The sequence below is a fragment of the Syngnathus floridae genome, chromosome 8 (genome assembly GCF_059516105.1).
Source record: "Syngnathus floridae isolate MCC-2025c chromosome 8, RoL_Sflo_1.0, whole genome shotgun sequence".
Taxonomy (NCBI): domain Eukaryota; kingdom Metazoa; phylum Chordata; class Actinopteri; order Syngnathiformes; family Syngnathidae; genus Syngnathus; species Syngnathus floridae.
This window is the reverse complement of record NC_142420.1, coordinates 394,284-421,655: the sequence shown is the minus strand read 5'-3', so window position 1 is coordinate 421,655 and position 27,372 is coordinate 394,284. Positions and strand designations below refer to the sequence as shown.

Sequence of the window (27,372 nt, the reverse complement as noted above, 5' to 3'; positions counted from 1 at the left end):
AGATGGTCCCGGCCGCTGCCCCTATGGACCGGTGACCGCCAAAATGCCCCCCATCAAATTGATAGCCCACTCACACACACACACACACACACTCAAACATAAAAACAATGAACAGTCTTTGTGTGTAAGTGTGTCTGTGAGTTCTGGTGGAATTGTAATATTTTGTGACTTTTCTTGTCAATGAATCGATTGTTGAATAAGGATTTTTGGACGGTCGAAATTTGTTCCGTTTTACAATTTCCAATTTTTAAACGAGAAGCTGGAAACACCGCCTCCCCGCGGACGGAGAAGGTATGGCTTTTCAACACGTGAATATCTGCGACCCGCGTGGAGCGTGTGGGTGCGCATGTTTTGAAAGGCGTGACGTTTGTGTCAAGTATAAATCCCCGTGTCTGCTGATCCACAAACGCACATCCATCAAATAACACACAAAATTTGATTCGTCGAGAAAAATGCACACACAACAACAACAAAAAAACTCATGTGAAAATCTCAAATGTCTTGTGGATCTGAAGAAATGTACACGGTAGTATAGAGAATCAAAAGAACCCACGCAGGGGAAAGTCGCGGAGGGAGGCATTTGTTCGAATCATTGGGACTCAAATCCCGCCCCATTTGACGTAGCCGACGGCAGGCGGGCGGCGAGCGGGCGGAGTCGCTCTCACACGACCAAGATGGCGGCAGGCCGAGGATGCCCCTCAGCTTGAGTGGTCGCTTGACGGCCATGTACGTTCGTCCGTCCCGTTGGTCGCCGACAGGATGCGGCGCCCCTCTCTCTCTCTCTCTCTCTCTCTCCCTCCGTCGTACCGAGGCGCCGCGGGCCGCCCCGCAGCTTGTGTCGGGCGCCGCTCTGACGTTGTGGCTCTCATCTCGTTGCCGCCTACCGCTCGTCGCTAGCCGCTAGCCAAGCCTTCGCTCGATTGGGCAGCAAAACAAGGTGAGCCAGGCCAGCCAGCCAGCCAGCAGTAAACACTTGACACGATCATCTATCTATCTTTCTATGGCGAATGTTCACTTGGGGAATGAGCGGAAGCGAAGGCCTTTGGTCGTCGGTCGGTCGGTCGGTCGGTCGCGGATGCTAGCTGACGCCGGAGTGTTTCCCATTTGTTGCCACAAGACAAGCAGCGGTCAGCAATGCTCCTTCGCGGGGTTCGGTCGTGCCCAGACCAAGCCGCGATCTGTCAAATCCGCGATAGTGAAATCGCCTTATAGATTAGAGTTTTTTCTTATTCCTTGAGTCAAAAACAATTGTATACTCTATCAAATGATCCTTGCTACGCTACAGGATTTTACAAAAGTCATAATAGAGATTCTTTGTGAAAGACAGTCGTAATCGTCTTCAAATAATAAAGTAAATAATATTTTTTGAGAAACAAGTCCAAGTGTTAGATCATTATTTTTACTAGATGTGTGATTGATTGATTGATTGATTGATTTTCTCAAGGAAAGGCATTGCTCAATTTGACCAAGTAGACAGATGTTTGTCATATTTTCTGTCAAGAAATCTTCCTTCGGCAAGCAGTCCTGGTCTTCCAATTGTATAGTTGTCATTAAAAAGCAAAAAAGGGCAGCGGCATGAAAAGCATTTGATGGCTGCTTCTCTGTGTCGGCAGCGGCCGGCCAACCGGCCGGGCCCCACCTACCTCACCTCACCCCACCCCACCCCACCCCAGGGTGCAAAGGTCGCACAGCTCGGCGCTCGCTTCCCCAGGCTCTGCGTGCGTCAAGTGGCCCGTCCGTCGCAACGGTCTTGTCCAGCTCGCCGCTCCTGTCCAGCTCGGCCGACGACGCGTTTGCGTGCGCCGGTGAGTGCTGCTGACTTCTTCCTTCCTTCCTTCTTCTTTTTTTGCCTGACAAACTTGCTCTTGAGCTGCTCTGTTCAAAGGCAAGACGGAAGCGGTTTAAAAGTTAACTCGCAGACGTCACGGCTGGCGAGAAGAGGGCGCGGCGCGGCGCGGCAGCAGAGGGCGCCGAGGGTTTCACCGCTTTGATATCAGCGCCGCCATTGAGTCAGAGACAAAGATTTGGGCCGACTCGTTCGAGTAGTGCGATAGTGGTGACCAACAGAGTTTAGGCTGCACCAAAGCGCTCGCCGTCATTCTTTGGATCAATCTCGCATTTTCCTGCTGTGAGGCGGAGTATTTCCACCAACGCGGGCCGGGCCTTTGTGCCAACTTCCAAGGCGTAGACGTCCGTTCCGTTTCTCGGGCTCGCTCTAGATGGCCATGATGATGACGGTGGTGGCGGTCGTGTGTCGACAGCAAGCATGGAGTGGTCCTGGTTGCAGACCGGATGACGGGTCGCAGCGCTTCCTGCCCGTGAACCTTGGGTGGCGACGAGGAGCGCAGACCGAGCCCCGCCCCGCTCGCCCCCCCCCGCTCCTCCCCACCGTTGGCCCTCAAGCGGCGTGGCCTCTGCCCGCCGGCTCGTCGTGGCCCAGAGATGAGCTGGCTGGGCAGGTTGACGCCACGTGCCGCCCCCGCTGCCGCCCGCCCGGGACGGGGCGCCGCCCCCCACGAGGCGCCCTCGTGCACCGCTGACCCTGAGACCTGCCTCATGGTCTTTGAGAACCACTGGAGACAAGTAAGTGCTTTGAAGACAAGCGGACAGCTTTTTATTTTGATCGTTTTTGAAAAGCTTTTCTCTCAGAAAGATTCTGGTCACATTTTGTCGAAATGTAACAACGTGAAACGGGTCTCACTTTACTTTCTTGCTTTGACAGAATCAAGTGGTTACTTGACGAGACATCCTTTTTCCGACGAGAAGTGGCTTTTTTTGTTTCGTTTTTTTATTAAAGATGAAATGTGTTGATCTTGCTCAAGAGGAAGTCACACTCGCTTATCGAGGCGGACCGCGCTGGCCCACCGCACATTTGACGTGCAAGTCACGTCACGTCGGGCAACGATGGTTTCCTGAAAAGAAAAACGGTCATCTCGGCAATGACACGCACGATACGTGCGCCGCATCAAATAGTTTTGGACGTAAATATTGCGAGAGCAAAAAGGTTGAAGTGGAATTAAAGGTGTTGTTTTCTTGTTTTCTTTTCAGTTGTGGCGCGTGCTGGAGCAGAACGAGTCGTCGCGCTCCACCGACGACCTGATAGCGGTGAGGAACCACACGGACCAGATGTTCTGCCTCCTGGCCGAGGAGCGCCCCCCCCCAAGCGAGGGCGACCTAGGCGGCGAGGACCAAGACGGCGAGGGCCGAGGCGGCAGCGGGCCCATCCTGCAGCTGGTGATCCGCGAGCAGGTGCTGGAGCGCCTTCTCCTGTGGCACCTTGACCGCGGTCCCGACACAGACAGCCTGGGGGCGCTGCTCAAGCTCTTTGAGATGCTGGTGGGCCAATCGCGGCAAGCCTTGCTGCGCCGCCCGGCCGTCCTGCGCCCGCTGCTCAGGCTGGTCGGGGCTTGCGCGCCGCCAGACGGCGGCTGTCCCCCCGCGCTGGAGAACGGCTTGGTGCTGCTCCTCAATCAGGTGAGGGAGGGAGGGAGAGAGAGAGGGAGAGAGAGAGAGGGAGAGAGAGAGAGAGAGAGAGAGAGAGACGCTTGTGTTAGCGCCGAGCACGTCGATCAATCAATCTAAGCAATGTTTGAAGGAAAAACCTGACCGCAACCTGGCCCGACCCCTGCAGGTGTGCGCGTGGGTGGCGCGCGAGCCGGCGCTGCTGGAGACCTTGCTGCGGGCGGCCCCGGCGCCGCGGGGCTCGGGCGACCTGCCCGTCCTCTCGCTGCTGGTGCCCTTCATCCACCGTGAGGGCGCGGTGGGCCAGCAGGCCCGCGACGCCTTGCTGCTGGTCATGGCCGCCTCCGCCTCGGACCGCGCCGTGGCGCGCTACATTGCGCACAACTCCTACTTCTGCCCCGTACGTATGTGCGTGTGGGTGGAAAGCGAGCGCCCCCACCCCCCCCCTGACCGCTCCCTAACTTGGTGGGTTGGTCATCCGCAGGTGCTGGCGACGGGCCTGAGCGCGCTCTACTCGTCGCTGCCCCGCAAGATGGAGGCGCGCGGTGACGACTGGCACGCCCTGCGGCGCGAAGACTGGACGGCCGTGTCCTCTCTGGTGGTCTTCATGAACTCGCTGGAGTTCTGCAACGCGGTGGTGCAGGTGGCCCACCCCGCCGTGCGCTCGCAGCTGCTGGACTACCTGCACAACGGCTTTCTGGTGCCGGTGGTGGCGCCGGCCCTGTACAAGGTGCTCGCTCGCTCGCTCGCTCGCTCACGGAGACGCTGGCGGCGTCGCGGCGGCCCCAAACTCAATTTGATTCATCCGCACTTTGCCGGTGTGCAGTCGTCAGTGGACGAGATGATCGCCAGCACGGCTTACCTGGACCTGTTCCTGCGCAGTGTGAGCGAGACACCCCTGCTCAAGACCTTCCTGCGCTTCATCCTGCTGCATCGCCTGGACAACGACTCCATTCTGGACACGCTGCTCGCGCGCATCGCCAGCAACTCCAGGGTGGGTGTGCCATGCACGCGCGCGGGCGGGCACGCACGGCACCCGTGTTTGGCGCAGGTGCTTGCTGACTGAGCGCGCGCCATCTTGTCTCGCAGCTCTGCATGGTATCCCTGAGCCTGTTCCGCACTCTGGTGACCTTGAACTGCGAGGACATCATGCTGCAGCTGGTCCTCAGGTACGTACGTACGTACGCGCGCGCGCGGCCGCCGGCGATGGACGGGCCGTGACCTGGTCTGCTGGGCCCCAGGTACCTGCTCCCGTGCAGCCACGTCATGCTGAGTCAGCGGCGCGCCATCCGGGAGACCGACATGTACGGGAAGTGCGCCGACAAGTTCCTGTCGCTCATCCCCGAGTGCTGCCGGACGGCCGGGCGGGAAGAGGATCCTCCCAAAAGTGAATGTTAAGCACCTGCTTAAGTGTTTGCAGAATTTGCTGAGTTTGTCTGTCCACAGTGGCCCACGATGCGGGCGGGGACTCCGGCGGCGGCGGCGGCACACCCACCAGACCGAGCACGCCGTCCCGGTTGACCTTTTTCATCCGCCAGCAGAGCAGCGCCTCGGGGGGGCCTCCCGGTTCCGCCGACTACGAGCGGTCCGCCCCCGACAGCCCGACACGCGGGCCGCGGCCCACCGTCGCGGCTTTAGATCGGGGCTACCTGGACTACCTGAAGGACGCCCGACGAGGCGTGGAGCTTTGTTCCTGGGCCTGCCGGGACTGGTCGGCGCCCTACGACGGCGAGAACCCCTGTGCCGGCGCCTCGCCCCCGCCCTTGCTGCCCGCTGCCGCGTACCCCGAGCGCCGCTCGGCGCGTTCCGAATGGAGCGGCTCGGAGCACGACAGCGGCGAGTGGGAGGTCACCATCGGCCAAAATAACTGCATCAGCCTCACGCCGCGCTCCAAGAAGCGTGGTTTTCAACAACAACAGCCGCTTGCCAGACCCGTTCCTCCGCACCTCGGCCCCGCCGCGCTTTTAGCCGCTTCCCCACCGGCGCCTAACAACTCCCGCGAAGCCTTGGTCAACGGCGCGGCGGAGCCGAGCGAGCCCCGTCCGGACGGGGACAGAGAGCTGGAGGCCAAGAAGGTGAAGCGAGACTCAGAGAAGTGTGACGACCCCCAACAAAATGACGCCGCCGGCCAGCCCTCGGTGGAAAGCCTCATCCGGGAGCTTCTGGAAAACTCTCCTGATGACGGGGAGGCCTTCGGCGGGGAGCTGAAAGAACTGGAGCGGCGCGTGGACCCGGAGGGGAAAAGGTCGGCTCCCGACGGCACGGGAGAAAGTTCCCACGCGGTGCTCTGTAGTCCTGCTCGACCTCTGGCTCAGGGCTCCTGTCAGCCGTACACAGGTAGGAGCCTCACCTCGTGCCCCCCCGCCAAAGGTGAGCCACGTGTGACTGACTGATGCGCGCGCGCGTGCAGGTCCGCTGATGGCGGCGCTGCTGGCCAAGATGGAGAACATGCCGCACAACTCGTTGTACGTCAACATCCTGCTGACGGGCGTGGTGGCGCGGCTGGCCTGCTACCCCCAACCGCTGCTGCGCTCCTTCCTGCTCAACACCAACATGGTCTTCCAGCCCAGCGTCAAGTCTCTCATCCAGGTAAGCCCGCTTACGGACGATGAGATTCCCAAACTCCGTCCGGCCCGGCGAGAGCTTGCTTTCTCCAGCCAAAACTCGGGCGCTCTCCCCGCAGGTCCTGGGTTCCGTCAAGAGCCGTATCGAGGCCTTCGCCGCCTCCCGCGAGGACTTCCCCGCCATGCTGAGGAAGGCGCAGCAGTACCTGGTGGCTCGCGGGAAGTTGGACCGCAGCGAGCCGCCCGGCGCCGTCCCCCCCCCCCTCCGCCGCTCGGATTCGCTAGGTGAGCACAGCTGTCAAAGGGGCCGGCCTCGCCCCACCCCGCCCCGCCTCACCGTTCTTCTCTTGTGCCAGTCAAGAGTCGCAAGTCGTCCCTGAGCGACCTGATCCTCCGCCACACCAACAGCCCCGCTCGAAGCCGCAGCGCCGCCCAGATGGCCCTGGCCCACGTGCGAGTGGGCGGCCAGACACTGCACAGCGCTCTGTTTGGCAGCGGCGTGTCCAATCTGGAGAGGCAGGCGGAGGCGCTGCGCGTGAAGAACGCCGTCTACTGCGCCGTCATCTTCTGCGAGTTCCTCAAGGAGCTGGCCGCCCTGGCCCAGGAGCACGCCGTCGCACTGCCCTTCGCCGCCACCGAGGCCGAGGAGTAGCCCGAGGGGGCCGGCCGGCCCACGTGGAGGAGGAGCGGCGGCGGCGGCGGCGGCGGCGAGACGTTGAGTCGAGGGATTCCAAGATGCCATCGATGCGGATGGGCTTAGCCACAACCAGGGCCAGTCGCTCGCCAACACTTTTTGGTGCTAACTGCCAACAAGGCACATTCATGACCTTTGTGTCACGGAACACCTTTTCATGTTGACAATGGGCAAAGGGAAGACGAGCTTTTCAGACTTTGGTCCATTCACGTTTGTGCTCTTTCACACACACGCACACGGAGGATGAGCAACTCAAAAGGGATTTTAGTTTGGACGCTGCGCTTGTCTCGTCCTTTATTGCCAAGTGCGATCGATCGCTCCAGTCCGCTCACACCCTCTACTGGACTTTTTTTTTTTTTTTCTTCCCCCGCCTCTGCGCCACGTTTGACTTTGTTCACCCGATCAAAAGTTTCTTCCATTTTGCAACTATGCAAAAAGGTGGAGACAGTCAAGTGGACCTGTACGTATTGGAAGGGAAGAAAAGAAAAAGGCAAATGGAGGAAACGTTGAGCATATTTTTGTATGATTGTCAGTGCACGTGTGTGAGGCTGCAAAACAATCGGTCAGTAAAAGACTAAAGGGAATGTTTTTATTAATTTATAAAGTTTGGAACAGGCTCCTTTTGTGCGTCTGATCTGTGATTGGCTGCCCCTTGGACACACACACACGCACACACACACACACACACATACACATTTGCTGAGCCGGAAGCTTTGGTCGAGGGGAGGAGTCAAGCTCCTCAAAAGAAAGCTTTTGAGAGCCGCAGCACGGCCGTCTGGCACGGTACTCGACGGTCTCGATGCAGCCGGACTACGAGGACGCCGTGTCCTTCCTGGGTTCTTGGGGTCCCTTCCAGAGGCGAGTGGTCTGGCAGCTGTGCCTGGCCGCCCTCCCCTCGGGCTGCAACCTGCTGTCCAGCCTCTACCTGCTGGCCACGCCGCCGCACGTCTGCCGGATCCCCGACAACAGCCTCGGCCCCGAATGGACGCAGGTCGCCGTCCCTCTGCAGGTCAGAACCGGCCGGCTCGGCTTTCTTCTGGCCTCATCTTCTGATGGTGTGCGAGGTTCCTCCAGTCATTGCTGTTTTTCAGTTCCTCCAAGTGCGCAGTTGAGCAAATGATTGACCGGCCGAGTGTCCGGTCCGGTCCGGTCCCAACCGCTCTCCTCACTCACAGCGGGTGGAACATTAACGGGATGTTTGTCGCTCAGCTGGTCTCCGGACGTTTGGAGCGGAGCAGCTGCAGTCGCTTTCAGCTGAGCCTCGTTCAGAACCTCAGCGCCTCCGGTCTCAGTTCCCATGCGCCGCTGTCCAGCCTGCCGCAGGAAGGCTGTAAGGACGGCTGGACCTTCAGCACGGAGCACTACCAGTCCACCGTGGTCACGGAGGTGAAGCGGCGAGTCGCTTGACGTTTAGCATGGCAGCTGGCTTTGATGCTGCCTCCCTCCCTCCCTCCCTCCCTCCCAGTTTGCTCTGGTGTGCGATGAGCAGTGGAAAGCGCCTCTGAGCACTCTGGCCTACTTCCTGGGCGGACTGTGCGGATGCTTCATCTCGGGCCAGCTCTCCGACAGGTAGCGCGGTCGCTCACTCTGACCCTGCTCGTCCCGGCCGGCCGGCCGGATGCCGGCGTGACAAAGACAACAAACGGCTTGGCTCAGCAGGTTTGGCAGGAAACCCGTTCTGCTAGCTTGTGTGGCCCTGATGAGCGTCTTCAGCAGCATCCTGGCCGCGGCGCCGTCCTGGGAGCTCTTCACCGTGCTCTTCTTCGCCATGGGCCTCGGGCAAATCGGCTGCTTCGTGGTGGTCTTTGTTCTGGGTTTGTGCTGCCCGCCCTGCCCTGCCCTGCCCTGCCCTGCCCTGCCCCTCCCCTCCTCTTCTTTTCCAGGCTCTCAACGCAAGCTTTGGATGGCAGTCGGGCTGCCATTTGCAAATGCCTTGAGCTGTCCGTCTTTCCCTCCCTATTCTATTGTTGTGCTTTAGGCTCTGAGATTCTGACAGGTCCGACCAGAGTCCTCTTCTCCAATCTGTGTTTGCCCTTGGCTTACGTGTCGGGCATGCTGCTTTTGCCCGGGACGGCCTACCTGGTCCGGAGCTGGCGTCTCCTGGCATTGATCCTGGCGCTCCCCGGTCTGGCCTGCGTTCCGCTCTGGTGGTGAGCCAGCCCCGGCCCGGCCCGTCCCGGCCCGACCCAGCCCGGCCCGCCCCGGCCTGTGCTGTTCTGTGTCCATCTTCTCCGTCATGCGCGTGTTGTGCGGTAGGCTCCTTCCAGAGTCTCCCCGCTGGCTGGTGTCTCGTGGACGTCTGAGACAAGCTCAAGTGGTGCTAAGTGCAGCCGCTTTGGAGAACGGCGTGGAAGCTCCGGAGGTCATCTTCAAAAGCACCACGGTGAGCAGACCTCCATCTGCATTTGATAGCGTCGCTCGATTGAGTCCTCAACTGGGCTCTTTCACACGAGTCTCCAGCTGGTTCTCAACTGGGCGAGTAGCTTTCCCGGAGTCTTACTGACAATCTCCATGAGGTCTTCACTCGGGTTTGTATTCCGGCAGGTGGCGAATCAGGCAATGGACCGGCCGGACTCGATGAATTTCGTGGACCTCTTGCGGACCCGAAACGTTTGTCACATGTCGCTAATCCTGTGGATGGTGTGGTGGGTATCGGTGGTTTAGCGTTCAAAGGAAACTGGTTCCTTGCTCAAAGCCGCTACGATGTCACGTTGCTTTCAGGTTCTCCTTGAACGTCAGCTACTTTGGCATGTCCTTCAACGTGTCTTCTCTGTCCGGCAACCCTTTTGTGAACTACTTCCTGCTGGCAGCCATGGAAGTTCCGGCGTACGCGGCGAGCTGGCTGGCGTCTCGTCGTCTTCCTCGCCAGCTGTCCTTTGTGGCCTTCTCGCTGCTGGGGGCGCTGGCGCTGCTCCTGGTGCAGGTCACCTTGCACGGTGAAGTAGCAAGCCCGCAGTCTCCCGGGAACAATACCGTTACTGACTGACTGACTGACTGACTGACTGACGCCTTCTGCTCCGCCTGTAGCTCATGGGGTCCTGACCCTGTTGCTGGCCCTGCTGGGCAAGTTTGGCATTCTGGCCGGCCTGAGCGTTTTGTACACGTACAGCGGAGAACTGTACCCCACGGTCATCCGGAACACAGCCTTGTCCTCCTGCGCCACCTTCTCACGACTCGGATCCGCGGTGTCGCCCTACATCCTCCAACTGGGTCGGTTCCATCTTCACTGGCTTGGGCTTTCAAATCTTCACTAGATTCTTTTCACTTGTTTTCCTTGGGGTCTTCATACACATCTTTGAGGGGTTTCCATGAGGGTTTCCCTGGTGGTACAAGTTCTGTGTGCATGTCATGTGAAATGTGTGTGTGTGTGTGTCAGGAGTGTGGTACGAGTTGTTGCCGTGGATCCTGGTGGGTTCCTTGTCTGTGTTTGGTGTTGTGCTCAGTCTCTTTCTGCCTGAGACTTTCACACAGCCACTGCCCGACACCATTCAGCAGATGGCCACCATGCGCAAGTATAGTTTATCATCATCATCATCATCAGCATCATCACAGTACTCGGTACTGAGTCCTGTAATGCTGTTGCTCTCTTCTCCTCAGATGGCCATGCTCATCCTGTGCTGCAAAGCATGATGGGAAACCCTCTGAAGACAATCCTGGACCAGAGGTCATCTGGACAACTCACTTTTAATACGCGCACACATGCACCCACGCTAGAAGATCTTTAGTCCTCAGCTTGATATTTCCGTTTTCTCAGTTTGTCCACGAGATAGAGACAAAACAAACCTACAGACCATGACGCATTCACGGACACAAATAAGATTCATGGGAAAAAAACAAACAAACAAACAAAAAAAACGAGTGAGTTGATTTGAGATTAACGTGTGAGCCACTTGTCCTGTCACCATAATAAAATTTCTGATGTCAAATGAGGAATGGTTCATTTGATGTGAGACTTGACATTATGAAAAATGTCAACGCACCTCACTGTAATACGTATCTAGTAAAGGGAAATGTGCTTTCGGTAGTTTGCAAACATATTTTATTAAGGCCGTGTTAGACTTATAATGTGCAGGCAAACTGCATGAACTTGTTTTCTTCCAAGTGTTGTGGAACAGGATGTGCCATCGGCCCAGACAGGGAGTCTGACGAGAACACCTCAAGGTCGGTGAGAAACGAGAATAACATCACGTCCTGGTGGTCGGGTCGGGCTTCGCGGGGAAAAGCCAACCGCCAGGCAGCTGAGGCCGGACACCTGCACTCAGCGATAACACCGAGACGGGGAGGAGATGGCCATCGAGCAATCTTCACACAATGTTTTCCATGTTTTAATATTCATCTTGTGTTTCTTTCAAACTGGGCAACCCGGAGCAATGTGTCGTCTCCTGTTGTGGGGTCACAAGAATGCACGAGTTTTGGTGTGAGGGACCCAGGCGCCTGGATTAGTTTGCTTTGTCAGGAATAAACAATTGCTCAATTCGGTCTGATTGATCGACTGGTCTTCTCTTTGACAGAACGAACTCGCAAAATTGTTAGGTGCGCCAGTGTGTGGATGGATTAGGACATAGCAACTCATGTGTGAAGTGTTGATCGCAATTTGGAGTCAGATCAATAACTAAAATCCGTAGCCTAACACTAGAGAACCATCTAAGTGAACTCATCAAAGTTGTAGTTGTTTTCGATGGACGGGAGTCAACGCAGAAAGATGAACTTTCCGATTGTATCTGAACGTGCTTTTCAACGCTCCCGCCCCTGAATAGGTGACTTCCTTTAGTCAAAGGATTTTTCTTCACAATAACACAACCTACGTTCACATCAGCGTCATTGGCGCAGTTTTACGCCGATATATATTTATATAAACAATATAGACCCAGCTATTATCCAAATGATGTTGACAGAAAGACGCGACGCATCCGGTCAGGTAAGATCCCTGAAGCCAATCAAAGCTTTTGTTGTTCGACAAGTTGGAGCGGAAACCCCGTCTGCCTTGGAGTAGCACTGCGCATGCGCGGAGAGCCACCCTTGTGCTGTGTGTGTGTGTGTGTGCGTGCCTGCCTGGCCTCCGGTTAGCAAGTCGCCACTTGGGAAGCGCCGCGCTACCCGATGGAAAAGCACTAAATATCCGCTCACCGGAGCCCGTTGGAAACTCTCGCAAGACTTGGCGGTGCCCCACAATGCAAAAAGCTTGACTGAAAGGTAGGAAAAGTCCCTAGTCGTTGCCGAACTGATCGGAGACTTATTGCTAGGAAGACTCGGGAGTCAATGGAGGTCATTGTGTCTGTGGGCCGGGCCCAGCCGAAACGAAACGAAACGAGATGAGGATGAGGATGAGGATGAGGATGAGGTGGATGATGACGATGATGAGCATAAGGATGAGGACGATGAAGCTGAGGTGGCGGTGCCGCCGCCGCTTCCGCCGCCGCTTCCGCCGCCGCCGCCGCACATCTGGGACTTCATCAAGACCTCCAAAGTCGAACAAAATCGATGTCACAGGAAATAACGTTCGCTCATCCGTTCCAGGGTCAAAGCGTGAATTTTGTTACTACGTGCTAAGAAAACGGGACGGGAAGTTTGACTTTGGCGTTGCCTTTCTTGCTTGCTTGGCGATAGGCCGCATTTCAAAACGTAAACATCATAAGCGTCAATGTTATCGTCGCAGGATCACAAATATAGCCGTCACTGTGCAACCTTACATGTATATACCTCACATGCCTTTTTTGTCTTACTATTATGCACAACTTTTAAATATCTACGGTATATATTTAAATGCGCATTTAGTTTATGCCCCCCCCCCCCCCCCCCCCGATAAACGAGTGACTGGCGAAATATAGTACGGATAGCGCCAATATGGCAAAGAAAAGAGAAACTGCTCAAATTGCCCCACCTCACACATTATTGCAATTTTTCGCCACGTTTGATTGAATAAATATTCTGGCCATGAATCATTGCGGTGGCTGGTGATGATCATGGGGTGGCCCAGCTCCGCTCGCGGGAGGGAAGTGAGGAGACGCAGTCCAAGTCAACATTTGCTTCAGCGCTGACCTGACATGGAGGGTTGCTCTTGTGCTGTGTCATCAGGTTAGCGTGATGGAAGCTAGCAGCATCATCGATGTGCTCAACAAGAAGCTGGCCTTCCTCTCAGGTACGTGTGTGCATGTGCGCGCGCGCACGCGCACCGATCTCTATAAATATGATTTTTGCGTTCTGAGGCGGGAAAGACCGTCGCAGCGGTCTGATCCTCAGCATCCCGCTGGGCTGCGACCAGACCAGCATGGACGAGCTCAGCGACACGCTGGACTATCTGCTCGGAATTCCCAGGTACGCACGGGCCCTCATTTATTATGAGTTGGAGGGCAGCGAGCGTCTTTCGAGCGCAAGCTGATCGCTCCCAAGCGCTTGCCTAAGAATGTACATTCAACTGCGCTTCCAGCGAGAAGTGCAAGGCACGAGGCTTCACCGTCATCGTGGACGGACGGCGCTCGCAGTGGAACACGGTCAAGACGGTGGTGCTCATGCTGCAGGTACGTGCTGGCCGGCCGGCCGGCCGGCCGGAACCGCCGCTAACTAACCAACTCCCGCAGAACGTGATCCCGGCCGAGGTGTCGCTGGTGTGCGTGGTCAAGCCCGACGAGTTTTGGGACAAGAAGGTCACGCACTTCTGCTTCTGGAAGGAGAAGGACCGGCTGGGCTTCGAGGTGAGACCCGGCCGCCGCAAACGCCTGCGCTGCGCAACAAGACGCGCCGTGGTCTTAAGCGGACGGCTCGCTCAGCCAACTGAAGCTCTCGCTGCGTCAGGTGATCCTGGTTTCGGCCAATAAGCTGACTCGCTACATCGAGCCCTCGCAGCTGACCTGCGACTTCGGAGGGACTTTGGACTACGACCACGGCGACTGGCTCGGCAAGAGACTGGTGGCCCCCCGCCGCCTGACCATCACAAATGCGCGCGGGAGTTGGCGTGGCAACTCAAGCTCCTTTCTGCCTGCCAGGTCTTTGAGAAGTTCACCAAGGAGTCCACCTCGCTGCTAGACCAGCTGTCCATCATCAACGACAGCGACAAGAGCGCCCCCCTGGACAAGTACGTAGTCGCGCGCACGTGCGACCGCGCGCCACTCATGAGTCCGTGTGTATGTGCGCAGGTCAGCTGACGTCCTCCTCCCGTCATTTGACCCGGAGACGGTTCTCCAGACAGGTGAAGAGCATTTAGCACTCTCTCTCTCTCTCTCTCTCTCTCTCTCTCTCGCTCTCTCTCTCTCTCTTTGCCGCGGTCCTCCTTGGTGTCGGAGTGAAACACAAGCGCGCTTTCTGCCGCGTAGGTCACGAGTTGCTGTCGGAACTGCAGCAGCGGCGCTTTGACGTCTCGGAGGGTGGAGGAGGAGGAGGAGGGGGAGGCGGCCAAGGAGGTGGGTGGGGAAGCTCACGCTGACGTGCTCATCATGTGCAGCGCTCAACAATGACTTTTTGCGTCGGCTCTGAGCTACGTAGGCTCAACAATGACTTTTTGCGGCCGGCTCACCCGCCCCTCCCTCGTGCCCCGCTTTGCCCGCAGCGCCGGCGTGGCGTCCGATGGAGGAGGAGCTTCTGGCTCAGCCTCAGGTGGTGAAGCTTCTGGACTCGCTGAGGGAGAAGTACACACGCTACCAGGAAGTCTGCCGCCAGCGCAGCAAGCGCTCGCAGATACACGACGTGCACGCCAAAGTCATGCAGGTGAGCACCAAATGTCGTCAAACTGGGACAAAGTTTGAAAATCAAGAGAAAAGATGAAACTCAAACTTGACAGTCAAGGGAAAGCGTGCAAGGCAAATGGCAACTCAAGTGTGTGTGTGTGTGTGTGCGTGTGTGTGCGTGCGAGGTGGTGACATGGCTGCAGGGTCCGGGCTCGGAGCTGCTGAAGACTCACCGGGCCATCGGCGACTCCATGCGGGCGGCGCAGGCGCTGCAGCAGAAGCACGAGGAGATCGAGAGCCAGCACAGCGTACGTACGGCCGCATGACCCCCCCGGGCGCGCCCGAGTACGACCGCACGCACCGACCCATAATGCCCTCGCTGCCCCCGCCCAGGAATGGTTTGCCGTGTACGTGGAGCTGAACCAGCAGATTGCCGTCCTCCTCGGCGGTGGCGACGAGGACGAGGAGGAGGCCGGCGAGCTGAAGGCGCTGCAGCGGCAGCTGAGCGACGTGTGCTACCAGCAGGCGGCGCAGCTCGAGAGTCGGCAGAACGTCCTGCAGGCAGCGCACGCCTTCCACGCCGCCGCGCAGGAGGTCACGCAACGCTACCTTGCTTTCGGCCAACCCAGCCGTCCGTCTTTGGGGGGGACTTTAGCTCGGATTGCCATTCTCGCTGACGTGGCTTCCGTGTCGCTGTCGTTAGCTGTCCCAGCAGCTGGACGCCCTCCTGGGCACGCTCTGCGCCGACGTGGCCCCGGCGGACGGCTCGCAGATCCAGCACGGCCTCAAGCTGCTGGAGGAGAAGCTGCGCAGCGTCGGTACGTACGTACGTGGGTGGGTGGAGTGCCTACCGTCATGCCGCTTTAACCTGCCGACTCCTCCCCTCTGGGCAGAGGCGGGGCTGGCGTCGCTGCGCCAGAAGGGGGCGCTGCTGCTGGAGCGCACCTGCGCCGACGAGGGCGAGGTGGCAGATGAGCAGCGGGAAAACGTGCGGCAGATCCGCGACGTCATGGACGACATGCAAATGAGGAAACAGAGGTGAGCGCTAACGTGCTAGCGGAGGTGAAGCGGTGCTCCTCGATTAGCAAATCGGCCAACTTTGAAGGCCCGAGCCTCATCCTAAACCCAAATCGTGACCGCAAACCGGGAGAGAGCAAAAAAAGTTCGCCGCCTGATCAAGTGACGTGCTCGTTCGTGCAGGTGCGAGGACATGGTGGACGTGCGGCGTCTGAAGATGCTACAGATGGTTCAGCTGTTCAAATGCGAAGAAGACGCCTCGCAGGTGAGACCCGAGAGCGCGGCGCTGCCTCGACGTGTGTGTGTGTGTGCGTGCGCATGCCATGATGTGATGTGTGTGTGCGCGTGCGCAGGCTGTGGATTGGCTGTGTGAGCTGCTGGACGCGCTGCTGAAGACGCACGTGCGACTCGGGGACGACGCCCGCGACACCAAAGCCTTGATGGACAAACACAGGAAGTTTGTGGACGTGGCGCAGGTCAGACGGTGTGAGCGAATGGTGCGTGCGTGCGTGCGTGCGTTTCCGAAGCTGAGGCGAACGCGTGTGCGTCGCGTCGCAGAGCACCTACGACTACGGACGGCAGCTACTGCAGGCCACGGTGGTGCTGTGCCAGTCGCTGCGCTGCGCCGCCCGCTCCTCCGGCGACACGCTGCCCCGACTCAACCGCGTGTGGAAGCAGTTTGCCGTCAGCGCCGACGAGCGACAGCATCGGCTGCAGCTCGCCCTGGCCTTCCACCGGCGCGCCGACGCGGTAAGCAAGTGCAAAGCTGCTGCTTTCTTGCCGTCCGTCCGTCCGTCTTTGCTCCAATACTCCAATACGTTTCAGGTGTTGGAGGACGAGCGCACCGAGGCCGAGTCTCTGGACGAGGCGGACGCTTCAGCCAAAGCTCTGCTGGACAGACTCGGCATGCCCGTCATCTTCCCCGATGGGTGGGTCGCACGCATGCACGCACGCACGCTAACGCATGCACGCACGGTAACGTAGCTAACGCAGCTAACGTAGGTAAGGCCCACTTGGTGCAACCCGTTTGCATCTGTCCCTTTTCCAAGATTTTCGGAGCTTCTTTCACGCCACCTTGAACGCTGCCTCCCGTCCGCGTAAAGCGAATGTCAATGGGAAAGGCTACAAAACTAACACCGAAGCCCGAAACCAAAGCCCTAACGTCTCGTAAAGTGGACTTGAAAGTGCAACGGGACGCCGACTCGCACCCGCTGACCCAGTGTGCGTGCGTGCGTGCGTTAGGAGCGAGCAACGTTTCGGCAGCTCGGGCAGCGACGCGGCGGCGGCCGAGCGCGTGCGGGAGCGCCTCCTGCTGGTGGAGGAGCGTCGGCTGCAGCTTCAGGAGGCGGAGATGGGCGGCGAGCCCCGCCCGCACGACGAGTCGCTTCACGCCGCCCTCGACGTCATCGGCGAGGAGCCGGGAGAGAAGGAGGCTGAGGACGAGGAGCAAGAGGAGGAGCAAGAGGAGGCCGACTCCCGGGAGGAGGACATGCTCCAATGCTGAGAGAATTGTTGGCCCTGCCTGCCTGCCTGCCTGGCTGGCTGGCTGCCTGTGGCGAACAGTTGCATTGCTTTTTTTCTAACGTAACGTGGGGGTTGGAGACATTTTTCCCAGCATGCTCCTGGTTCCCGCCCCGCCCCTCCTGTGCTCGCCAAAACAAAATAATTTATTTCACATTTTGTTTTTTTCCAAGAAAACGCTTCCACCATCCATGTCTCCTCTCCCCAATTCAATCGTCCAAATAAACTTTTTCAAGTTTCAAACTTTTTCTTTCATATTTTATAACTATACTCGCTTTTAGCCGCCGGATCCTCAAGTCCTGGGTTGGGTCCTGACCAACGGCAAGGCCTACCGCTATGCCTTTGAAATAGCAAATGTGCGTATGTAAGCTTGATCGCTACAGAATGGCTCCATGACGCAATGTCAATCATTCTCCCAGCATCCACGTGTTCAAACGATGCTTAGAAAATCACGATGTCCTGTCATAGGTGGGCTCATTCCGGAAGAGGCAGCCACCCTGCTGCCCGGCCCTGCTTCAATCCGCCACTTTCCACAACAATTCCGTCAAAGCTGCCAAAAGAGCTCCAGTGCACTCCATTCCAAATCAAAGAATTCAGGCGCAAATGAAAAGCAATGGATGCGCCATCAACTGAAGTATTTGTCAAAGTCCGAGAATGGACGCAATCCTGCATCGTCAATAACATTGCGACAGTCGTCGTCCCATCATTTCCAGCTTCTCTCTCGACTTGTCATGTATGGAGTTGGGCGCGACGACATCATGGTGACGTCATCCGGACGCGACTGTCGGCGCAGTTGGCAAATGAACTCAAAATGTTGAGTTGCAAACGTCAGTTATGTTTATGAGGTGGTGTGGTGGTGTTGTTTTGGTTTTTTTGTCCGCATTAAAGTTACTTTTAAGAGCCTCTTGGAAACTCTTTCACCTTCTACTCGCTTTCACTTATCAGAGCATGCAGCCGATGTCACGTCAAGAGCTCGCACAAGCAACGTCCAACCGCGCTCGTGGCAGCAGCGTCTAACTCCAAAAGGCGGCGGGCGGAAAGCTAAGGAGCTATGGCCATGGCTATGCGGGCATACGTTTGGGGATGCGAACATACGTTGGCACTAGCCTCAGTCTGGGCAACCAAGTCAAGAAGGCTAACAGATGGCTTTCACGTCAGTTGTCAGGATGGCCGAGCGGTCTAAGGCGCCAGACTCAAGGTTCAAACCTTCTCGTGGACGGGAATTCTGGTCTCCGAATGGAGGCGTGGGTTCGAATCCCACTTCTGACAAGAACTTTTTGTCGTCTGGGCTTTTTGAGCCGTTGTTTCAACATTTCAAGTGGCTGCCTCCAAATACACGGCGAAAACCTTTGCATTCATGACTAGTAGATTTTCTTTCAAGTCTGCTGCTGCAATTCCAATACAGTATGTACACTATAAACAGCACGTGTAGCCTTGTTTTTTTTTTAATGTATATATATCATAGGATATAAACAATTAAATTGACAACAATTTATGTAATCTTTTTTTTTTTTTGTAAATGACCATTATGAGTACATTTGTATTACGGTTTTACTGTTTGTTGCACTGACGGTTGACGTCCGCTAGATGGCAGCGTAGAAAGAGGAAACAACACCCAAGCACACCGACTGTCCTGATGAAGTTCAGCTGCTCGCGCTGCGCCAACCTAATGCTAATGTATTTCTTTTGCTTCTTCTTTGGCTTTTGGGGATGTCACCACCAAGAAGCTTCGAGTTGAGAGCAGGAAGTCGATCTCGTGGGCGCCTTAAGACCCGAGCCAAGTCAAGTGTGAGTGAGGAGCTCTTTTTTTTCTTACTTGCAGTTTTCTGATTGAGTGCGTGCTGAAGTTGTACACTATATGATGACATGAGCAGAGGGCTGGCTTGGGGGTCTTTCAGGGTTTGGCCACTCTGTCTGGAGAAATGTGCGGATCTCTGTGTGGATGTGTGTGTGCGTGTGTGTGTGTGTGTGTGTGGGGGGGGGGGACACTTTGGTTCTGGCCAGAGCAGCTCTTTTTGGAACATTCCAATGTGTCAGCAGGCGGGGTGGTGGGGTCAAGAGTGGGTCAGGGGGCCATGGTAGTCAATCCGGCTGCTACCTGCTCAACGCGTTATCCTTGGAGGGTGCGACAAGTGGCGGGGCGGTGCCACCTTAGCTGGCTCCCGCTCCATGAAGACCCCCTCCTGCTCTCGAATTCCAACTTTTGGGGGTGGCGGTGCTCAAACTAGCATATAGACGCCCCAAATGGTATCAGGACAAAGAGCGTGTAAGCAACGTTTGGTCCTTAACCACGCTAGGCCCTGCAACATTTCAGTCTTCGGGTCACGCCAGAATGTCTGCGTCCGCCTCTCGAACGTCTTTGCCAACGTTTTGCTGCATAGGAAGCGCCACGTGGGCTTGTTCTTTTCTCATAGCTCGCTCTCCTTCGCCGATGTCTTTGCGTCCCCCCGGTGGAACCGAGCGAAGGCCCTTGTTAGCGCCCCGCTCGGCCGGCCCGGGCTGGGCCGGGCCCCTCCCCTCGCCGTCCGCCGCTCCCCCCTCCCTCCCTCCATCCCTCCCTCCCTCCCTCCCCACGTCCTCGCTGTCAGCGCGACAACAATGGCGCAGCATTAGCATGCTAATGAGGCCGACAGGTGGCCAGTAGACGTCTCAATTAAGAGCAAAGTTAAGCGACAGCACTTTTGGGCCATTTCTCACGCAACAAATGACCGCATGCGCGCGTGAGTGACAGGTCGCAGGAAGTGAGACGGACGTGGCTAACGAGCGCGTTGAAGGGTGGCCCTGCCTGGCCTGGCCTGGCCTGGTCTGGTCTCTAGTTGGGTTGGGGGCCGCCAGCAAGTGGAGCGAGCGCCCAAATGAGGCGCCGGCGCTGTCCGTCTCCCTCCTGCCTCGCTGTCCAAACTTGACAAAACTCTCAAATTGGGTCAAGAAGGGGTCATGGCTGAACTTTTGAAAGCAAACACTTTTTGCTCCAACCGCATGGCATTGGCATCATTTTCATCTGCGCGCCAAAAAACAAAGTACAGAAAGATGATTTGGGAGCAAGCTCAACTGTCAACTGTTGCTTTCTCTCAGAAAGGACTTTGTTGTCTTTGCTTTTGATTATCATTTTAACGTCGGCTTTTCTTGTCTTGTCACGTGTGTATGTGTTTATTGTGCAGGACAATAAAGATGTAACACAACATGCTAATCACTTTGTAGCCACCACCAATTTACTGCTAATCCGCGGGGCCGTGTTCTCTGGACTGTGAAAATGGGGGCGTGTGTGTGTGTGTGTGTGTGCGCGCGCGCGCGTAACGTGCGTCACGCCGAGAGTTAATGGGGCGGGCGTTGGACAAACGGGGTTATGTTATGTTGTCGCGCACAATCGGCGACAGCGGCACTGGACGCGCACAAAAAAATGTGTGTGAAAGCTGACCGCCCCCCCCCCCCTCCCTCCCTCATGAATATGCTAATCCTGTTTTAGCATAGCTCGTTAATTAATGAGCCACAATGGCCCGCTTCTCGGTCTCGCCGTCGGGCTCGCTCTGGTCGTGGCGGCCGGCCGGCCGGCAGGCACGCTGACACCGAGGCTGCAAACTTTGAGTGCCGTCAGCGCGGGCTGTGCTGAGCGTGGGCCGGGTATTAACCTACATAACGCCGAGCCACAACAAAAGCCGTGGTCCCGAGGACAACGCTTTTGCCGTCCTCCTTGGTTAGCCTCATGCGACAAAGTGTTTTTTGGCGGCCAGCTCCGACTTTGCGTCCGTCCGTTGGCTCGGAAGGCTTTTGCCAGCGTCGACGCTCGCCCCGCTAACCGCTGGCCTTGAGCGTCAGCCCGGCCGGGCATAGATTGGCCACTTTGACAACCTTGCCTTTGCTTGCTCTTTGACCCCACGGCAACCCCGGCGCCAAAGCACCCCGCGTGACCTCGCGCTCCACAATAGCCATCTTAGCATAAAAGGACAGTCGGCGCGTTTCATCGCATGCTCTGTTGAAACGCTTGGATTTGGGATGAGGTGGTGGCGGCGGCGGCGGCGGCGGCGGCGGCGGCGGCGGCGGCGGCGTTTGACTTGGCCCATTTCTTGTTCTTTGAACAAACCAATGGAAGATGAGCCGAGTGGCGTGCTGTTATCGGCTTTGCAGTTTGAATGCAAAATTTTGCCTTTGTCCTTGAAAGTAGCGTCGTCTTGAGCTTGCCGTGAAGAGAGGTGCCGCTTAGCGGGGGTTTAACATTAGCACAAGCGTCATCATTTGGCGGCGGCGGCGGCGGCGGCAGCGGCAGCGCTTCTCTTCGTGTGGCCCATGATGTGGGCATGGTGAACGGCAAGGCAGCAAGTGTGTCGCTGTGCTGGTGCAGATAATTGGAGTTTAGCAAATGTCCGCGTGCTCATTAGGACCCGGCGACCCCCCCGCCCCAGCCAGGCAGCCCCACGAGCCCCCCGCCCGCCTCATTAGAAGAGGCGGGCGGGCGGGCAACACTGTCGCTCTTGCCTGTCTTATTAGCGCTTGGCCGCTAACGCCTAATCAAGTTCTTCCTACTTGATTTTGTTCCATTTTGAAGTAAGTTTGGGGGCAGAGGCTCCTTTTCCTTCCTTGGCCACCATTCAAATGGCAATACAAATACTTACTGTTTGCTTCATACCATTCTTTTACACTCCTTTTTTTTTATTCATAGCATATTATTCACTTTTGTAGCTTATTTATAGCAATTTATTTCTTCACAGTCTGGATTTCCCCCCCCCCCAATTTGCACAGGATTGGTGCTTATTGTTTTGTGGCTTCTGTGCTTGTTTGCTTCATGACATGCGGCATGTACAAATCATCATTGGCATTCTTCATATTTTGAGCGCAAGATGGGCTCCAATTTGGGCTGAAACGCAGACGTGTACGCATGCCAAATCCAAATGGCGTCACGACACACTTTGAGCTGCGTAGAAGGAGGCTGGCTGGCTGGCTGGCTGGCTGGCTGGCTGGCGGGCTGGCTGGCTGGCTGGCTGGCTGGCTGGCTGGCCGGCCGGCTGGCTGGCCGGCCGGCTGGCTGGCTGGCCGGCCGGCTGGCTGGCTGGCCGGCCGGCTGGCTGGCCGGCCGGCCGGATGGCTGGATGGCTGGATGGCTGGATGGATGGATGGCTGGATGGCTGGATGGCTGGAGATGCATATTGGCAACAGCTGCGACATAGCCCGCGTGTGCAGGTGAAAGCGAGCAGTGGACCTTTAATTAGGAACAACAAGTGTCTTTTGTGGTGTGTGCGCGTCCACTTCAGAGTGCTCCAGACTTGGAGGACCCCCCTCCGGGCCCCCAACACAAGTCAGGTCCTCCAGTCAATTGTCTGCGGGCAGCAGAGGTGAGGAATGGCGACAAGACGGCAGGCCTCTAAATCACGTTTTTATTTTTGTTTTTTTTTACAGTGGTGGTGGTGGTGGGGGGGGTGTCTCCTAGTAGGTGGTCATCGCTGACCCGCGCTCACCCGGCATCCTGTGGCCTTTCTCCGCAGCCTTGTCGCTAAGACCTCCCTGCTAATTAGCCCCCCAGGAGGCGCCAAACGCGTCCGTGTGACTCCACTGTGGGCCGAGACGCCATTCAGGACGCCCCCCTACGCCGCCGCCCCTCTACATTTCATCACCGCCCCCCGGTTTTGTCTCGCTGTCTCCGTCCATCAATCTTGCCATTAGCGGAAACAGGCGGGACCGCCCCTTTACAGGACCCCCCTACCCCACCCCAGTCTCATTAACCCCACCTGTTGCTGGCCACTGATGCCGGCCCCGCCTCCTGAGCAAGTGTGTGTGGGGGGGGGGCAGCACTTTGGGTGGTATGTTTCCTGCGGGGCCCCCCTGTGTTCAGGCGGGTCCACGGGAACTTGTTTTACAACAGGGGAGGGGCCGACCTCAATGGGCCGATGATGTGAACCGCCCCCGACCCCTTTGGCGCTCACCCACCCACCCCCCGACAACAACCCCCTTTCCGCCAAAGAAAAAAATGCCGCCGCTGCTCCCACGGGCCGGTTGAGCTCGGTATCAGACCCAACGTTGGATGGAGGCCAGCGTCGGACGAGGCGGGTCGGCAGCCGGGATAGGCCCGCCTCCTCCGAGTTGTCATCCTTTAATATTTCTCCTCCCCTGCCCATGATTGACCTCAATGGATGGCGGCACCGTCCTGGTCAAATGCTTTCCCGCGTGCGTGTACATGCACGTGTGTGTTTTGTGAGCGAGCGCGTCGCCGCGTGAACTTGCGAGCGGCAACGACGTGAAACAGGATTAGCGCCTCTCCGTTAGCATGCGGGTTCTTTCAGGCCTTGAATAGCTGCGTGAATGTATTCATGCCCATGCTGCTTTGTATGTGCCCCCCCCCCCCCCTCCACGCCCGCCCCCGTGACCCCGTAGGATCAGAGACCAGGTTGTCGAAACATTTGTAACATTTGGCAAAAGCAAATCTCTGCCTGTTGAATTGAGGCGAGGAGCGCCGAGGAACAAAGTCGCCCCCCGATCCTCCTCAGCTCAGCCCCCTATCCTCCCCTCCCCTCCCTTATCCCACCCAGCGGCGCAAATCCTCTCTTTCTGTGGCGGCGTGAAGAATGGGGCGAGCCGGCCCAGCCAGCACCATTCAATTTGTCAGGCCGTCCAAAGAGCTTGTAAGCTCCCCATTGGCACGGGAAGCCGTCCGGGCCCTGCCTGCCACTTAATTAGCTCCTAATAGTCGCCGTCCTCACAAAGCCGCCGCTGCCCCCCGCTGCCCCCCGCTGCCATCCTGGACTCTAAAGAGCCGGCGTATGGTTTTACGGCGCCGTCGCCGGGAGGACGCGCAAGAAAGCAAAGAGGAAGATTCCCTTTTGGTCATCCGTCTTCCCTTTCTGGGCAACGGGAGCGCCCCATCCATCCATCCATCCATCCATCCATCCATCCATCCATCCAACCAAAAGTCCAACTTGACTTAAATGAGGGTCTGCACCCCAGATAAGGGACGAAAACCTTGGACTTGAAACCGGGAGCGAAACCTTCGACTCCGCTCATGGCGAGCCATAGACCCGAAGCAAGGGGCCAGACCAGAATCTTGACTCAATGGCAAGTTGAACTAAGATAAAGCCCAAAGGCCTTCGTCCGTTTGCAGCCGCGAGCGCTGTTCCTCGTTGGGGAAAGAGCAAACCCTATGGCGCGACGTGCAAGTATGAAGGTAGCCCGAAGGGGGCGCTGCACACGAGCGCAGCGCTGCGCTCCCTTACAAGTGAACCCCAAATGCACGGGAATGAAGATGCGCGCGCGTCACTCTTCACGAGTGAGTTTGTTCTTTAACAATTCCTTTCAAGAACGCTACTAGAGAAGACATCTGCATTTATGTTTGCATTCTGTGAAAAGCTGTCGTGCATAGCGACAACGGGGCGAGGCGAGGCGAATCGAAGCGAAGCGAGTGAGGTCCTCCTCATCAATGAAGGAGGAGGACCTTCCCCAAGTGATGCATCAACTAATTCGCCACAATTCGTTATAGGAGATGACGTCCAATTGATGACAGCCACAAACCTGAGATTGATCCAGGCGGCAAAAGGCCGACCTTCTCCTTCTGGGAGCTCCTCTTGCTCCTCCTCCTGGGAGCCCCTCTTGCTCCTCCTCCTGCTCCTTCTTTTCTTGTCTCCGTACACTTTGTGCGTGCGCGCGCGCGCGCGCGCGCTTAACTAGATGCTGCCCCGCCCTCCCTCAAGGCACTTGATTGTACGCACACACTGAGTGACGAGTGTTGTTCGGCCCCCATGCCCCCCCATTGTATAAAAGGCGCCAAGCCCCAGCGGCGCGCCACTGATGCGGCAGCCCCAGCGCGTGGAAGGACGTCGTCCACGTGGTCCACGTCCAGCGTAGACGACGTCACGTCACGTCAATCGGATTTTGCGGCCTCTTTTTGCCCTTTTGGATCTTTTTGGGAACTTGGCCCCAAAACAAGTGACGGTAAGTTTGAGCGACCCGCCCGGCCTCAGCCTTTGAATGTAGTCTATCTTTGCGGTGGCGCCGCAACCAACTCGGATTGCCAAACGCGCACACGTGAAATTGTCGTCCACAACCGCATGCAGGAGCCTCAGAAAAAACGCAGCGACTATGTTGGATGTGTGCTTGACATTTAGTTGCAAGTGCGCCGTGTGTGACTAGATCCGCGGCAATCCCTATGCAAATCAACTCCGTCCAGTCTGCATCCAAAGTGCGGATAGATGCGCCCACCAAGCTTGCATGCACGCATGATGCCGTCAGCGAAATACGATTGCAATCCGAATGTGATTTCCTTAGGAATCTTACATTGTACACTCCAAATGAGGGTTAAAAAAGGAACACATTGAGCCAACTTCCTATAGGGTTGTTTTGCACGAGCCGTTTTTGGGCTACAAAACAACTGAATTCTCTTTTTTTTTTTTTTTGCAAAACCTTCCAGAGTCCGTTCACTTTTTTACGCAAGACGAGACGATCTTTGGGTACAAAACAACTCAAACAATGTTTTTTTTTCTTTTCTTTTTGCAAAACCTTCCTGGGTCGGTCCATTTTTCTTACGTAAGACGAGCCGTTTCTTGGATCAAAAACAACTCAACTTTTTTTTTTTTTTTGCAAAACCTTCCTGGGTCGGTCCATTTTTTTACGCCGTTCGAAGGCTGTACGAAACGTTTTGTAAGTAAATATGCAAATCCCTCGGGCAACGCTGACGCGAGTCCAAGTCGGCGTCGTGAGTCGTGTTGCGCGTACCACGAGAGAGACGCATGGGCGGGTGCGCCTGCGCTAGCGTGACAACTTGTTTGTCGTTTCCGCAACTGGCGTCGGTCGGAAAGCGGATCAAATGTTTTCTGTTGGAGATGAATTTCTAATTGATTGAAACTTGTTGTTCTCCTGTAAAATTGAATAAAGCGCACGCATGCGACGAACAGCGTGGCGTCATCGCTTGCCACATTTCAAAACCAGATGAGCACATTTTGCCAAAACCAAAAAGCTTTTTAGTTTGTTATGGAAAAGAATAATAGGGAGAGAAAAAAGCTGGAGAAATCATCGATGGCTTGCGCAACGTTTTCTGCCTGCACATCGACGAGTGTGCATCTTTGTGACGTCATGTGCTATTTGGCCAGGTGCTGGTGCTGGTGCAGGTGCACGCAGGATGGAGTCGGACGCGAGCCGTGTGTCGTCGTCGCCGGAAGCGGACGCCGCCTTCCTGTCCACGCTGCGCCGCTCCGCGCACGGCTTCCCGGGCACCGTGTCGTCCACGCAGGGCGACTCGCCCACCGGGGGGCCGCCTCCCCGACACCACCGGCTCCGCTGCCATGACGACGACGACGAGGACGACGACGAGGCGGACGAGGCGGACGGGCTTTCGGCGGCGGCGCGCGCGGCCTCCAAGAAGGCCGAGCGCAAGCTGCTGTCGGAGCACGAGCTGCAGTCCATCCGGCTGAAGATCAACAGCCGCGAGCGCAAGCGCATGCACGACCTGAACGTGGCCATGGACGGCCTCCGCGAGGTCATGCCTTACGCGCACGGGCCCTCCGTGCGCAAGCTCTCCAAGATCGCCACCTTGCTGCTGGCCAGGAATTACATCCTCATGCTCAGCTCCTCGCTAGACGAGATGAAGCGGCTGCTGGCTGACATTTACGGCGGCGGCGCGGGAGCCGGGCCGGGGCCGGCGGCGTCTGCGGGGGCGGGAGCCGCTGCCGCCGCTGCAGCCGCCGCCGCTGCCGCCGCCGCCGCGCACCACGCTTCCTTAGCGCACGCGCACCCGGTGTCCCTGCAGCAGGCGGCTGGGCCGCCGCACGGCGCGCACCACCCGCTGCTGGCGCCGCCGCCACCGCCTCCTTCCGCCAGGGCCCCGCACGGACTCCTCAAGGCCCCGCCGCCTGCTTACCAGCACTGGGGGGTCGCCGCCGCCGGGATGCCGTGCCCGTGCAGCATGTGCAGCGCGGTGCCGCGCCTGCACGGGGTGGACGGCAACAAGTGAAGGCGCGCGCGAAAACTGACTTGTTGTAAATAGTTGTACAGCACACGCGCACGCGCTCCGTCTTTTCCTTTGTGAATACTTATGCGAATATTTATTGACAAGTTCATGTGACTCCATTCAAGGAAAATAAAGCCCGCAAAAAGACTGGCCTTCATGTCGACTTTGTTCGTTTCGGAGCAAATGTGTGTGCGTGTGTGTGTGTGTGTGTGTGTGTTGTGACAAAAAAAAAAAAAAAAAAAAAAATCTGGAAAAGCCACATTTCCGCCACATTCACCAACTTGAAAACAAACATTGTCAGTTCAGTTTGCAACAATTTGACACATTAATTGTCGCCTTTTTCGGAGTCGCGTCAGGTGGAAAAGAAAACTTGGCTTTGTTTTTGGCGAATGCGAATTTCCACGCACGTCAACGGCATGCGTGCATTGCCTGCGCGCGCGTTTCGCTCTCGTTTCACCCACTTGGAACGCCTTCTCATTCCACGCAGTGTGGCAAAATCCATGTTGTTGCATTTACAATCATTCCGAA

General features: G+C 57.1%; 4 protein-coding genes and 1 non-coding gene across 8 annotated transcripts; all 5 read left to right on the top strand.

Annotated features, from left to right (window-relative positions):
* Positions 1-624: 624 nt before the first annotated feature.
* On the top strand, positions 625-7,337 carry fhip1b (FHF complex subunit HOOK interacting protein 1B). Of its 3 annotated transcripts, none has more exons than XM_088383940.1 (13): positions 625-937; positions 1,674-1,805; positions 2,262-2,583; positions 3,049-3,474; positions 3,632-3,862; positions 3,947-4,192; positions 4,289-4,456; positions 4,552-4,631; positions 4,704-4,849; positions 4,909-5,799; positions 5,873-6,051; positions 6,146-6,311; positions 6,383-7,337. In XM_088383940.1, the coding sequence occupies exons 3-13, from the start codon at positions 2,443-2,445 to the stop codon at positions 6,676-6,678; spliced, it is 2,970 nt and encodes a 989-aa protein (XP_088240066.1). In that variant the 5' UTR covers positions 625-937; positions 1,674-1,805; positions 2,262-2,442; the 3' UTR covers positions 6,679-7,337. The 3 variants fall into 3 exon arrangements, with proteins under 3 accessions (XP_088240066.1, XP_088240065.1, XP_088240067.1); XM_088383939.1 differs by having other exon boundaries at positions 1,614-1,805; XM_088383941.1 differs by lacking the exon at positions 1,674-1,805.
* A 92-nt stretch (positions 7,338-7,429) lies between these two features.
* On the top strand, positions 7,430-11,199 carry LOC148393731 (organic cation/carnitine transporter 2-like). The gene is made up of 11 exons (XM_088383948.1): positions 7,430-7,729; positions 7,930-8,106; positions 8,186-8,289; positions 8,380-8,534; positions 8,699-8,870; positions 8,977-9,103; positions 9,265-9,365; positions 9,442-9,656; positions 9,748-9,930; positions 10,097-10,232; positions 10,318-11,199. Exons 1-11 carry the CDS (start codon positions 7,520-7,522, stop codon positions 10,406-10,408), a joined length of 1,671 nt encoding a protein of 556 aa, XP_088240074.1. The 5' UTR covers positions 7,430-7,519; the 3' UTR covers positions 10,409-11,199.
* A 524-nt stretch (positions 11,200-11,723) lies between these two features.
* sestd1 (SEC14 and spectrin domains 1) lies at positions 11,724-17,162 on the top strand. Its single transcript, XM_088383282.1, has 19 exons — positions 11,724-11,913; positions 12,796-12,859; positions 12,927-13,035; positions 13,148-13,238; positions 13,299-13,412; positions 13,513-13,626; positions 13,704-13,792; positions 13,854-13,906; positions 14,031-14,117; positions 14,264-14,421; positions 14,567-14,689; positions 14,775-14,975; positions 15,085-15,199; positions 15,275-15,419; positions 15,582-15,663; positions 15,752-15,874; positions 15,957-16,148; positions 16,224-16,327; positions 16,641-17,162. Exons 2-19 carry the CDS (start codon positions 12,805-12,807, stop codon positions 16,900-16,902), a joined length of 2,217 nt encoding a protein of 738 aa, XP_088239408.1. The 5' UTR covers positions 11,724-11,913; positions 12,796-12,804; the 3' UTR covers positions 16,903-17,162.
* Positions 17,163-17,315: 153 nt separating this feature from the next.
* On the top strand, positions 17,316-26,996 carry olig2 (oligodendrocyte lineage transcription factor 2). Of its 2 annotated transcripts, none has more exons than XM_088383284.1 (3): positions 17,316-18,324; positions 18,629-18,707; positions 25,988-26,996. In XM_088383284.1, the coding sequence occupies exon 3, from the start codon at positions 26,017-26,019 to the stop codon at positions 26,845-26,847; it is 831 nt and encodes a 276-aa protein (XP_088239410.1). In that variant the 5' UTR covers positions 17,316-18,324; positions 18,629-18,707; positions 25,988-26,016; the 3' UTR covers positions 26,848-26,996. The 2 variants fall into 2 exon arrangements, with proteins under 2 accessions (XP_088239410.1, XP_088239409.1); XM_088383283.1 differs by lacking the exon at positions 17,316-18,324 and adding an exon at positions 24,663-24,833 and having other exon boundaries at positions 18,548-18,707.
* trnal-caa (transfer RNA leucine (anticodon CAA)) lies at positions 18,080-18,188 on the top strand. Its single transcript has 2 exons — positions 18,080-18,117; positions 18,143-18,188. It is a non-coding gene; the product is annotated as a tRNA-Leu (tRNA).
* Positions 26,997-27,372: the final 376 nt, after the last annotated feature.